The following is a 14,733-nucleotide window of genomic DNA, read 5'->3' on the forward strand; positions in this document are numbered from 1 at the left end:
TTTATACTTAGTTGTGCGCCGGTGTCATGTACCAAAAATAGCTGATCTATAATCACAAGCTTTTAGATCTGCTATTTCCTGAGTGCGACACCATGCTCAATCAAGTATAAATCGAGCATGATTACGTGCATTTCAGTCAATTTATTCACTCCATTCACACGTGCACCCGCCTAGCCTAGTAAAACGGTTGTTTTTTGACGAGACCTGCCCTAATTACAGTGGGTTGGTGAATCACTGGTGAATTCATTACCATCTGATATCAATACCTTTTTTCTGTTTGGGCTTACGTGTGTGTGTGGGTGGTCGGTCGGTCGGTCGGGAGGGGTCTTTTGACTTTGTTGTAATTAAGCATGTTTTGCACTGCTGCTGTTGATTTCCTTTTTCTCTCCCAGTACTGCCCACCCCCACTGCTGCCCTCAACCAATCAAGCTGCCCACACACATTTATCCCTTTTTTACCCCATTTAGTGAAGCTGGGAGCTCTGACTGTATACTGTGTGATTTAATGACTTTTGCACAGTGATTCATTATGCACAGTATATATAAATTCATGCAAAAACCTCTTGTATTGTTTTATAGAAGTTACTTTTTTTTATGGCTGACCCCCTGATCCCAATTTCCCATCAGTTCATAATCATGCATGCTTAGAACTGTAAAACACTTCACTCTAGGGAGGTGAATTTCACCCTTTCTTCAACTAAATATTCAACATATTAGACTATTTGGCTATTTCTCTAACACAAACTGGCATTGAGTTTCAAATACAGCTGGGCGATATATCGATATATAATATCCATCTTGAGATGAGTCTAGATATCGTGCCTGCATTTCAGTAAAGTAATGCCATTTTCAGAACTTATTAGACTGTTCTGTCTGAGTGAAATGAATAATGAATGCTGCTTATGTAGCTGTTGAGTCATCATATCCACATCACTAATGATCATTTATCAAACTGCAAATATCTTCCGGAAGCACCAAAAGTCATCCCTAAAATAGCACCAATGTGTGAACTACTTTGTGATGTATCGTATATACAAGTGGGAAGATGAAATGGATGAATTTATTTGTATTTCTGTGTTTTGTGTCCAGCTGAAGCAGATTGAGGTTCAACTGGAGGAGGAGTACGATGAGAAGCAGAAGGTTTTGAGAGAACGGAGGGACCTTGAGGGCAAACTCCTGTCAGCCCAGGACCAGGTAAACACTCACTGAAGAGACACACCCATCACGCAAATCTAATCAAGACATTTGTAGGCGCTGATCAGTGGTCTTTTTTCTTTGCTGTAACATTTCTAGTGCAGACTTGAGTTGGTGGAATTGGGGTACAACGATTAATCAAATTGAATCAATTGCGAAATTAGACAGATCTGCAAACTGTAATGTAAATTGATCCCAGTGTACATTTACATTGGCTACTTTACCTGTCCTTGGTTTTAAATTACTAAAACTTCTTATTGTAGATTGTATATATATCTTTTCTTTTTTGTATCAGTAGTAGCCTAATCGGCAGCAAAGTGTATTAAAATAGTCATTAGTTGCAGTGGTGGGTTGTCTCTTTTCATTATGCCCGTCTCTTTAGTCCTATAGTGCCGTTTAAGCTGCTCTTATCAACCCATCTCACATGTAGTCCCTGCTACACGGGGTAACCGGAACACTCGCCCCCCAAAAAAACAGCGGTTCTTGTATTTGTTTTACTGAGGATACGGTTAAAAATAAGTTTAGGGTTAGGCATACTCTTACTGAGGTTACGTTTAGGAATAAGGTTAGGTTTAGGCCTAGTTTACTGAGGTTATGTTTAGGAATACCTGGTGGGCAGTGGATTTGACCCGGGGCGAGTGTGTTTTGGGCCAAGCGTTCTTGAATTCCTCCACGGATATCTTGTTATCCAAAAACGGGCGTTGCTTACAAACAACCGCCACAGCCAACGATGAGTGTTTGGTGGAGTGTGCCAAATATGTTAGAAATGCATGCAAGAACATGAGGATCCTCTGAATAGAGACATATCTAAGTATTGCGTGCTAAGTCACACTAGATCGACGCACGTGGTGTCTGGTTACTGTATGTGTGGGGTGCTGTGTCCCTCAGTGCTGAGAGAGATTTATGTAAGCTCCGTGTTGAATGTAGAGTGTTGAGTCACATGTTAGTCACACCTCCTACCCACCTACTTGTACAACATAGCATTGTGTTGAGTTATTTTTAGATGTTTACTAGAGGTCCCGTTATGGGTAAAACTCTACCGCCACCACTTAAGGAGCAAAAACGCGACAATCCTCTTTGTTCAATCCGTTAATACTGTACATGTAGCCTACCACATAGGCACTGACCTAATCACAACGTCACAGGTTCAAATCTGGCCTGTGTGCTGTGTCATCTCCTCTTTACCAGCCTCTATCCTGTCACTGTACTCTCTGAATAGAAATGGCTTGAAAATAATGTGCCAATCAAAAATGTCCCAAGATGTTTTTGTTTAGTTTTCCTTCTCAGAACTCTACCAGTCTATATCTTTCTAACGGCCAATAGCCATTGTGATATCATTAGAAGGATGAATGTATGTGTGGTAGTGATGCGCGGGTCGGGTTTTTTCATGACCCGCCCCGCCCCGCCACGGAACCCAACCCACCTCAACCCGCCCCGCGACCCGGGTTTTGTTTTTTATTCTGTAAAATCATGGTTAGAAAATAATCCCCAAGTGTATTCAAACTGTTTTATTGTTATTATTCTTATTCTTATTAGGAATAAAGACAAAACAAGAGCATGTGATTTTGTATTTATTTTTTGCGTGTGAGAGCGGCTGACCCGCTCACCCGCAGCCCGCATAATTGCCACTGAAATTCTGACTCGACCCACCCGCGCCGCGGGTTGACCCGCGGGTTACGGGTCAACCCGCGCATCACTAATGTGCGGTATTTTACAAATTTGTTGATTAAATCAACAAATTCCTAACGGTACCTATCCACAGTGGTGGAAAGTAGTAACTAAGTACTTTTACTTTGGACTTAAGTACAAACTTCATTTTTATATAGTATTTCCAATTTTCAATACTTTTACTTCTACTCCACTACATCTCAGAGGAAAATATGGTACTTTTACTCCACTACAATTATTTGAAAACTTAATATTACAAAATATACTGTACATTAATCACTCAGCCCTATATATACTCCTCTACAAGCTGGGCTTATAGATATGCTATTTCCAAAGGATTTCTATACATTAAAACTTGTGAAATGGGACATTCCGCGTAATGAGTACTTTTACTTTTGGTACTTTAAGTACATTTTGATGCCAATACTTTTGTGCTTTTAATCAGGTAAACTTTTAATACCAGACTGTTACATGTAACAGAGTATTTCTGCATTGTGATATTGATACTTTTACTTCAGTAAACAATGCCTTCCACCACTGCCCTACCACCAGGTGAGTCACAGGGACGTGGAGACAGAGAAGCGGCTCAGGAAGGACCTGAAGAGAACCAAGGCCCTGCTGGCTGACGCCCAGATCATGTTGGACCACATGAAGAACAACGCACCCAGCAAGAGAGAGATCGCACAACTCAAAAACCAGGTAATACATACTGGGTAGGGATGGGGTGGTAATCGTTATTATCGTTTATCGTGATAATATCGATGATAATGAAAACCACTCACAGTAATCGTATCGCAGAGATTTGAATTTATCGTGAAATTGTCGTCCGTCATACACTAGAAAATTCAGTACCACTTAAGCCGTACTTGATCAAACAGACCTGTAAAGAGCGCATTTGGTACGCTCTTATACTCTACACAAATCGATACAAGTTGCAATGTGTTGTGAGCTTGTAGGTTGCCTATTTTTGGCATTAGTGGCATTTTAAGTTTTAAGCATATTAACACTTAAAAGCATAATAATGTGATTATTTGTATGGCAGTTCATCGCCAAGTAAAATATAATGACAGACCTAGTAACACACTGCCTGAATGGAGGGAGGGAGGGGCAGAATAACCAACACAGATAAAATAACCAAGATCGATTAATTAGAATTAACTAGACAGAAGAACATATATAGATTGATAGATAGATGCATGGATAGAGAGATTGATACAATAAGGTAGATAGATTGATACAATAAGGAAGATGGATAAATGGTACTGTTGATGGACTAAGGAAGGGGGACAGATTGATGGATGGATGAATGGATTGATAAGGGAGATGATAGATGGATAGATAAAATGGAGGTGGTACTGTAGAGTGAAGGATGGCTCCAGATGTTAATTATCACAAGGCCATGCAGTACACAGAGTACAGTCAACCAATCTTATGTCATGATGTGACATTTTGATATGGTTCCTAGATGACCTCCCCTGCTTGACTTTTAAATGGAGTACTGATTCACATGATTATATCCTCGCTGTCGGGCATAAACCTTGTATCTCCATTTTTCAGCTTGTGACTAATGCAATGGATCCATTGGAACACGGGTTATTTTTTCCATTTCCTGAAAAGTAACAGTTTTTGATGTACAAGGTTTCTTCCCGGCAGCAACGATATGTATGTCGTGTATGGCTTTAACCATGTGGACACTAGGGTCCCTATAATGGGCATGTCATAATCAAACATTCAGTGAGAATAGGCATTTACAAAAATAGCAGATCTCGGCTAAAACGGCTTGCTAGATCTCGGAAAAAAACGGAGGGGCCCAAGTACAGACCCCTGGAGGACCATGTCAACAAAGTAGCATACATTATATAGGGTTAGGGTTAGTGGTTTTTAATAAGACTTACTGTATGAATAAGAATTTGAATGTTGCAGGAGCTGAAATGTCTTTTTTCTACCTCTCTCCACCTCAACTATCCCGACCTCCACCTTTCTGTGTATTTTCAGTTGGAGGAGTCGGAGTTCACATGTGCGGTAGCAGTCAAGGCCCGCAAGTCCATGGAGGTGGAGATTGAAGATCTCCACGTTCAGATGGAGGACATCTCCAAAGCCAAACAGGCGGTAAGTACCATGTTCGGCTTTCACGACAGCAAAACTTTGTAATTAAAATGCGCTACTTAAAGCAGTAAATTCTGACGGTTTGCTGCTAATCACACGTGCGACTCGCCCACAGGCATGAACCGTTGAGCGGATCAAGCGTGAACAAGCGTTCGCACTCGTATCCTGTGAATCTGTATCGTTAGTCTCTGCCGTAGTGGACAGGAACTTTACCCCTGTGCCACCTGAGCGCACTTTAAATGTTAGATAATAACATCATCCTTGTTTGTCATCATGCAGGATTTGTTGTGCAGCCTGTTTTTTCCCTGTTGCAGCACCATCTGTGGTGCAAAGCAGAGTGGTAGTAGCTCTGTCCCACGCCCAACCTGGCCCTTAGCCAAGGAGAATGGGTTAAGGGGCACACCTGTTCTCCCATTTAGAATGGCTGTTCCTCTGTTATTCTATTACACATCTTTTATTTGCACCCAGTGTTTCCCTTTGTTTTCTACATGATTTCCCATGTCTTCCGTTGGCCTCTCCCTTCTCCCCAGCTATCTGAGTTTCTGCTTCCATCCAACGCATGGGTGACATGGACCGTGTTGTTTTGCTTCTGACAAAACACAGATTTCAGTCCATTGCATCCTCCCGAGTTTTTCCTCTCCTTTTTATGTGCGTTTATGTGCACACGCTGTTCGTCCCCAAATAATATAGTTGTATTCATATTCTGGTTATTGATTGTCCATGTAGACACTGACATCGGATTTCCAATATTACCAAAGTCTCAATCACAGTATGCAAAACCCAATTTAGACAGCATTTATTGGAGGGTTCTGGTGGTGCCAGTTAGTGCACTGACCAGTGACCACACAAGTCGCGAGGACATGAGGTTGTATCCGATCATCCGTCATGCCTAATCTGAACTAAAACAAATGCTGCCAAAAAACATTTAATTTAGACGGCTGTGTTTGTTTGTTTGTTGCTTACAACAAATCTTCTGATTTATTTTGGCATTTAACACTCTTTTTCTTCTATGTACATTTACAGTTGCAATCAAAATTATTCAATTACTATAAGTTAGTTTCTTTTGGCAAAATCCCCAAACTGTCAGCAATAAACAAATCAAAGAAGAACACTTTAAAATAGCTCTACACAACTAATATTACAAATTCAACACAAAATGCCACTTTCAATGACTACTGCAGTCTCGAAATTATTCGTGACAATTGTCTTTAGTACTTAGTGAAGCACCCTTTTGCTGTTATGACCTGCTGCAAATGTGATGCATAGCCAGACACCAGCTTCTGGCAGAATCTTAGCCCATTCTTTATGTGCAATGGCCTGCAGTTCACTAATATTCTTGGGTTTGCGTTTTGCAACTGCCTTTTTGTATGGGGTCAAGTCGGGAGACTGTGACGGCCATTGTAGAATCTTTGAGGACTTTGTCTGAAAAAAAAGCCTTACTTTGGAAGCATAAGCAATTTGAGATTTTAATGTATTGCGACTGGTAGATGTGAGTTCGCTACCCACATGCAATGCGAGTCCCTTTAGTTAGGAGGGAGGGGAAGGCGGCCGGGGCGGGTGATTATCCCGCAGCGGCATGATTTATTCTTTTGTCCATCTTATAATAAAGGCAGTGTCTGTAAAAAAAGGAAAGTTGGATGGGTGTGTTTTGCCATTCTGCTGCTTCAATCTCCAAGTGAGCTTGTGATCTTCGCTTAGTCCTGAAAAAGAGTATCCAATGGAAGTGATATGTTTTACAATTCTTCATTGTAAACAAGTTTTGGTCAATGACAGAGGAGGTGCACAGGAACAGAAAGACAGTCTTGTCTCATCTCTGTTCATTGACAGCGGACCGTCACGTAACCCGACACAGGCACTGCACGTGTTGTAGCCGAATGTATACTTCGCCAAACGACAATAGCAGATCTACAAGCTCACAACGTGTCGTGGACGCAGCGAATTGTGAGCTTGTATATCTGCTATTTTCGACACGCGACCTGTTGTACGCCGAAGTGTAAATCGAGCTTGTATGTACAACTGGCTGCAGTCATAAATCTGCATTACGATTCAAACAAACTGTAACATCCAATTCTTTGAAGTAAATTGTTAATTCTGGACTTCAGAATTTCAGTATGTACCACTGGCATCTGTTATACACAGATGCATACTTTTCAAGCAGACTGTAACAACCATTCATATTTAAGTAAATGGTTGGTTCTCAACTTATTTTGTTTTAACTTTCAAGAGTGCATTCTTTTCCTTGTGTGACCCTCAACACAGGATTTAAGAATCCCAGGCGTAAATGATTAGTACGACAACCAATAATAATTATTATAAATAGTGGTAAGAGCAGCAACAACACTAGTATGTGCACTGTCACTGGAGTAGCGGGAACGCCGCCCCCCAAGCCCCAATCTGTTCGCAGGTTGTGCAATTGGCCCTTGGGGAAAACTAATTGGGGAACCCTGCTGCACGACATAATGACGAGAAACACCTTGGAGTAAAACACGTCAATCCGGAGCATTGCTGTAATTGCACTATCACCATAACCTGAATATTCATAGAAGTTATGTGAATATCACTTAGCATGTACAGTAAATACAACTTTACCTATTCCTCCACAGATTTTCTTTTCTGTGTCGCTTTTGTCGCTAATACCGTTTTTCCAATCTTTAATTCTGATGTATCAACTCCCTATTCCTTTCTACACATTCTTCCCCATATGTTATTTTCTGTGTGTCTCTCTCCCTCTCTCTCTCTCTCTCTCTCTCTCTCTCTCTCTCTCTCTCTCTCTCTCTCTCTCTCTCTCTCTCTCTCTCTCTCTCTCTCTCTCTCTCTCTCTCTCTCTCTCTCTCTCTCTCTCTCTCTCTCTCTCTCTCTTTGTTTGTTTGGGGGACATTACAGTTTGTAATTATTGGCTAACAGGTAATGGCTTCCGCCCACGACGGCATATTTTTCAAATCTGTTTTCTAATTTGAACAAGAGACATCTCCCTAAAATCTATTATGGTTTAAATATTGTCATGAGTGAGGTGAATGTTATCTCTGCAGTGGAGGGAGGGGAGAGATAATTGAGTTCACACACAGTACGGGGCCCATCAGGGGCCTGTATTTGGGGGAAGATGGATAGAGGACAAGTTCTGCAGTATAGGCTACTCTCCTTTTCTCTTCCATGTTTTCCTTCCTGCTTTTGTTCGATATTTTTTCTTCTACTTTCTGCGCTGCCAGCAATAAAAAGAGACTTGCATGTGCATGAATATCCGTGCACAAACGCGAATGTGCACACACCCCCACACACACACACACGCAATGTGCATGTACGCACACACTTAAACTCAGTCTAAATGTAAATTCAACTATTCTCCAAGTGTTATTCCTGAGATGAATGGCCGATGCATAAACAGCTCATGGGTGCTTATGGGAAACAGCTAACTTGCTTTGCAAAGCTCCCTTCTCTATATATAGCTGTTACATTATGCAGTTATTATTTCCCTCTGTTTGACAGGTTGATGATACATGTGACAGGCTCATACTTCAGAGTCAGCATGACAGACATCACAACAGACCAACAAAAAACATAACATAAAACATTTTGTCACTATTAAGACTCTACGAGTGGCTAAGAAATGTACACACTGCATGGGGGCGTTATGCCATAAATCCCACCCATCAATAGCTAGTCCCCTATATTGAACCCACAGCACAGAGGGTTTTATTCAAGCTGAATTTCAATTTTTCTTTTCCTGAGGAGTTGCACCTCAGCGGCTGCCCATGGATGTTTCTAGTCGTTTATTTTCATGAAAAATCAAATTGATCAGTTGAGGTTAGATTGTGGTTAGGATAAAGAAAGTTACCACATCAGACACACATCACGGGTGTTTGCATGGTAGAACTGTCTGGGTCAGTGACGTTTGTTTCACTCTATGCCTTTGAGCATTATCCTCACATCACGTTTGTTCAACGCTCAAGAGATGACAATAAGAATGATTTTTAGATTGACAGTGGGATTTTCTGCATTCCCAGTACTTTCTAATCTCCCACTGTCATCCAAGATGGGAAAAAATCATGCAAATATTGTAGCATTTTCCCCTCAGATGGTTTCACTATGCACTACCCCAACCCCCTCTATATCTGTGGTATTTTGAGAAAATTGCTGACGGACTGTTTTGATTATGTGTGTGTGTGTGTGTGTGTGTGTGTGTGTGTGTGTGTGTGTGTGTGTGTGTGTGTGTGTGTGTGTGTGTGTGTGTGTGTATGTATGTATTTATATAAAAACTCCTCACAAAATGTTCAGAAACGTAACTTCGGTCGATTATGTCTCCCCTTCATTAACACCAATTGGTATTGTATTTTATATCATTTTTATTGTTAGTTATCTTTTCAACAAGGTTTAACTTGTGCAATCGGTAAAAAATGAGCAACACAACTAAATGTGTGGGTAGCGCCCCCCAAAAATCGTCTAAAATCCCCCAATATGCTTCTGTTGGTAATCACTCTTGTTTTGAGCAACGTGCCAGTCACAGGTGTATGACTGGCACCTGAACATGGGTCCTAAGTTTGGAAATGGGTTATGATACCAAGGCAAGGCTGACACCAAGTAATGCTGCACTCTGTGTAACGAAACATCAGCTTCCACTTGCCCTATTGCACAGGCCTTATCCTGAAGGGACAAACGTGCTATCTTTCCATGTGTTGCTCCTTGGAGCATACAAGCATACACAAACTCAACAAAGTTGCAGGACCCATGCCAGCAAGCAATAATAATAATTGACCGAAGTTTCTTAACTTTTTTGTGAGGTGTTATATATATATATATATATATATATACACACACACACACACACACACACACACACACACACACACACACACACACACACACACACACACACACACACACACACACACACACACACACACACACACACACACTCTGTATATATTGTGACTCAGAGCATGCTTTGGTAATCATACTGACTGTTTTAGAATGATGGAGAGTGAAAACCAAACAGCTACGCTATATAATTGGGTTGAGATTGCAGTGACAGGCTGTTTTTCCATGAAAGTTTCCAGTGACAGTCAGACTCTGCATGTTTCTTTATTTTTGTCCATCACGATATTTTCCTCGCACCTTCATTGACGGAGAAAAGAGCTGGAGCTGCTTCATGCTCTTGCTGCTTGTCTTGCTATTCAGTGAGGCCAAAGTTGATTTAAAAAAAAAAGAAAGCGTGATATGTAAATGAATTTGCCCCAGATTCTCTCTGGGTATTGTTAGTTCTAGGAAGCAGCACACCTGGCTTCTTCTTTTCCCAGCAATGGTATTAATAAAAACACCTTTCTTTTGTTTTCCCACCAAAATAATCCAAATGGCAACATCCACTGTTTAGTTGGGTCATTTATGGCACTTCCGTGACCGCGGAGAGCGAAGGTCCGTTTCTCAATGGATTTGTCATCTAGGAGGGTTATTAAACAAATTTAGCCGGGGTGTCTTTTTTAAAACGGCGGGGAAAATTTGTGGGAGACCAAAATCCAAAATGGCTGCCGTGAAAATGAACTTTTTAATGGTTTGACCTACAATGATGCACAATACATGGTTTCAGAGCTTATTTTGGTCAAGGAATACATATATGGTGTTTATATAATGATTTGACCTATTGTCGACCTTCAAATGCAAGATGGCTGCCAATTATGAGCTCCAAAAGGGAGTTTTTTCAAAATCGTCACAGAGCCTTCATATTAGGCTCAAATGAAAGCTCTGCTCATGATGAGTTGAATAATATACAGTATAAGTACACAGAAGTAATCTCTGAGGTCAATAAAGTCAATGTTTGTGTGTAAACAGCAGTTGCTGATTTGCGGTTTCCCATTAAATAGGGTAGGCTACTGAGAATATGGTGTCCAGTTCATCCCATCACATTTTCATAATGAACCAAAAATAAATGAGCTCTATAGCCTAACATAAAATAGTATTCTGTATGCAAAGCTAGAAAGGTTAGTTGCTTGAGGTGAATTTAAAGGTCAACTCATTTGTCACCCTTATTTTGTAGTATTGCTCCCAGTGTTTCCTGTCTGTCTTCCTTGCCTTGTCTAACCAGTCTTGTGATTTTGTCAGTGTTTCCACCTGTGTCCTCCTAGTCCCCGAGCCTATCCCAGTGTTGATTGTCAGTTGAGTTCACCTGTGTCCTGTTAATCCCTGTATATTTAAGCCCTGTGTTTGCACTGTGGTCTTGTTGGTCTGTTGTCATGCGAGGTGAGGTTTTTAGGTGTTGTTCTTTGTGCTCAAGAATCTTGGACATTAGAGCGTCTGCCATTCCAGAGCCCTTGAATCGCTTGTAGATGGCATAGATGTAGGACATCAGCTGGTGGAAAGTTACGAGGATTGGGAGGATGTCCTTGAACATTAATGGATTCTCCGCCTTGAGCTGAGTGAACGTCTTGTAGGTGGGCAGGTGACCAACAAGAAAGGAGAATGGAATATTCTTCTGCCGCATGGCCTCCACATGTTTCACCATTATGTCATTCACCACTGACTTGCTTGGAGGTTCATTGTATGTTGTGTGGTAATTAGGCATGCTCTTGTTGGGTGGTGGATGACAGCAGGACTGGGCACCACTGTATCCTGGAACTCGCTGCTCTTCAGGTGGTGGTCTTCTGCCATGATTGTCTACACGAGACAGTGCATGTATTACAGAGCGAGCACGCTGCGGAGCTGACCCATCCACTGGTGGATCTACCCTGGGACAAGCAGGTGACTCACTCTTGCTACCAGGGGGGGCATCTGTACTGGCAAACCTTTGTCAGTTCCGCACACTTCTGCTTTAGCTGTGCAGAGATTTCCTTCTTCTTGGTGAGCGTTTCAGCAGTCTCTTTGCCTGGTTTCTTTTCATAGCTCTCTGGCTGCATGTACATGACATTTGTTCGATGGACTGCTGTAGAGTCACCTGTCATAGTGTCAATCTTGAAGTCGTCATTGTCGATGATCACGATAGCTGGCTTGCTGTCTGCGATCTTGTGTGGGCAGGTTGCTGATGCCTCCACATCCATCAGAGCCCAATGGTCATAGAGGAGCAGTGTGTCTGCAAAGCTGATGCAGACACCGCTCTTGTGCAGAGTGTCTACCAGATCTTTACTCCTTGTCATGCCATGGACATTTACTCCCAGGTTGATAGCAGAGCTCCGCAGTGTGCTCGCTCTGTGATACATGCACTGTCTCGTGTAGACAATCATGGTACAAGACCACCACCTGAAGAGCAGCGAGTTCCAGGATACAGTGGTGCCCAGTCCTGCTGTCATCCACCACCCAACAAGAGCAAGCCTTATTACCACACAACATACAATGAACCTTCAAGTCAGTCAGTGGTGAATGACATCATGGTGGAACATGTGGAGGCCATGTGGCAGAAGAATATTCCATTCTCCTTTCTTGTTGGTGACCTGCCCACCTACAAGATGCTCACTGAGCTCAAGGCAGAGAATCCAGAAATGTTCAAGGACATCCTCCCAATCCTCGTACCTCCAGCTGATGTCCTACAGTACATCTATGCCATCTACAAGCGATTCAAGGGCTCTGGAATGGCAGACACTCTGGTTACAGCAGGGGTAGTAGTGGAGGGGTTGGTAGACCAAGCACTACAGACAGGGCGTGCTGTGCATCCTGCTCTGGCGAGAGGTTCTTATCCAAAATCACTTCCAAGATTCTTGAGCGCAAAGAACAACGACTAAAAACCATGACAAAGGTCTACAGACCAATAAGAACACAATGCAATCACAGGGCTTAAATAGACAGGGATTAACAGGACACAGGTGAACTCAACTGACAATCAACACTGGGATAGGCTGGGGGACTAGGAGGACACAGGTGGAAACACTGACAAAATCACAAGACTGGTTAGACAAGGCAAGGAAGACAGACAGGAAACACTGGGAGCAATACTACAAAATAAGGGTGACAAATGAGTTGACCTTTAAATTCACCTCAAGCAACTAACCTTTCTAGCTTTGCATACAGAATACTATTTTATGTTAGGCTATAGAGCTCATTTATTTTTGGTTCATTATGAAAATGTGATGGGATGAACTGGACACCATATTCTCAGTAGCCTACCCTATTTAATGGGAAACCGCAAATCAGCAACTGCTGTTTACACACAAACATTGACTTTATTGACCTCAGAGATTACTTCTGTGTACTTATACTGTATATTATTCAACTCATCATGAGCAGAGCTTTCATTTGAGCCTAATATGAAGGCTCTGTGACGATTTTGAAAAAACTCCCTTTTGGAGCTCATAATTGGCAGCCATCTTGCATTTGAAGGTCGACAATAGGTCAAATCATTATATAAACACCATATATGTATTCCTTGACCAAAATAAGCTCTGAAACCATGTATTGTGCATCATTGTAGGTCAAACCATTAAAAAGTTCATTTTCACGGCAGCCATTTTGGATTTTGGTCTCCCACAAATTTTCCCCGCCGTTTTAAAAAAGACACCCCGGCTAAATTTGTTTAATAACCCTCCTAGATGACAAATCCATTGAGAAACGGACCTTCGCTCTCCGCGGTCACGGAAGTGCCATAAATGACCCAACTAGTTACTGTGCATGATTTTACCACTTTCAATCTGGCATGTCATTACGGGCAAAATTGGCACAAAAAGCCTATTTGGGCAAAAAAATGCCCAAATAGCAGATCCACAAACTCACAACACATTGGTATTTTTGCACATTTTAAAAGTATAAAAAAGTATAAAAAACACACACACACACACACACACACACACACACACACACACACACACACACACACACACACACACACACACACACACACCTCCTAGTTTTGAAAGAAACCAACTCTCTCTACTTCAGTGAGTTGTGTTTTCATCAGATGTGCTCCATTATGCATCCGGAGGACTGTTTGGACTGTAGCTCCAGTAGCTTAATAAGATGGATGCCATAGTGTCAGTGGAGCCTTCCCCTGGTTCCTCTCATCTACGCGCTGTGTGCTAATGGAATCATTAGCCTTTTTTCACAGCCACATTATTCATAATTTATTAATCTATAGCCCTGCACTACCGCCTCTCTCTCTCTCTCTCTCTCTCTCTCTCTCTCTCTCTCTCTCTCCCCCCCTCTCCCCCCCCCCCCTCTCTCCTGTATTATCCCATTCATTACAGAAATAGGATTATTCCTCAGTCCCTCCCTCTTAGCTGAAGACTGCTACGAGGCCCCTGCTGCTAAGTGCTAACATTTAGCCACCATTTGAAGAGCTTGATTATTGCCTGGGACCTTGTATTGCCCCTACTGGGCCTATGATCAGTGAGGTGTGCGTGCGTGAAGGGAGAGATTCAAACCCTCTCCTTCTAGAATCCTTATCTGCACCAAAAGTCCTGACAAATAAAGTAGAATCACAGAAAGTGTTCTCATCCCATTGAAGAAAGGTCATTTTTATGGTTTGATATTGGAGTCAGGCTTATTGTTAAAAGATCGAGAATTCTGCATTTAGAATTTAAGTTTTTAGAGTGATGTATAGGGATTTTGTGGTTAGGTTGCGGTGGGGTGACACCAGACACCAGGGGATTTTTCTTTGCGCAGATTATTCACATAATCTCACATAATATTTTTCTTCTGACATTTCTCCTTTCATAATAAACATGGCTGATTCAAATATCTCTTCAATCATCGCAATTTCCTGTCATTAATTTGCAATGTTTTTGGTGGGTAAAGGACAGTTAGGTTGGGCCAGCAGTACACAAGGGGCACTTGTAATGGAGAAATAAGTTTTAAT

The 14,733-nt window shown here is 41.9% G+C and overlaps 1 protein-coding gene across 12 annotated transcripts in view; it reads left to right on the top strand.

Moving 5' to 3' along the window:
• The window catches only part of myo18ab (myosin XVIIIA b), a 149,984-nt gene that overhangs the window by 111,938 nt on the left and 23,313 nt on the right, over window positions 1-14,733 (top strand). For all 12 annotated transcript variants that reach the window (XM_084065291.1, XM_084065298.1, XM_084065299.1 and 9 more), the window contains 3 exons: window positions 1,089-1,193; window positions 3,414-3,560; window positions 4,857-4,970. In XM_084065291.1, the coding sequence (XP_083921417.1) occupies window positions 1,089-1,193; window positions 3,414-3,560; window positions 4,857-4,970 (366 nt within the window). The remainder of the gene's footprint in view (window positions 1-1,088; window positions 1,194-3,413; window positions 3,561-4,856; window positions 4,971-14,733) is intronic.

Source organism: Gymnoscopelus microlampas (genome assembly GCF_963454915.1).
Source record: "Gymnoscopelus microlampas genome assembly, chromosome: 8".
Classification (NCBI taxonomy): domain Eukaryota; kingdom Metazoa; phylum Chordata; class Actinopteri; order Myctophiformes; family Myctophidae; genus Gymnoscopelus; species Gymnoscopelus microlampas.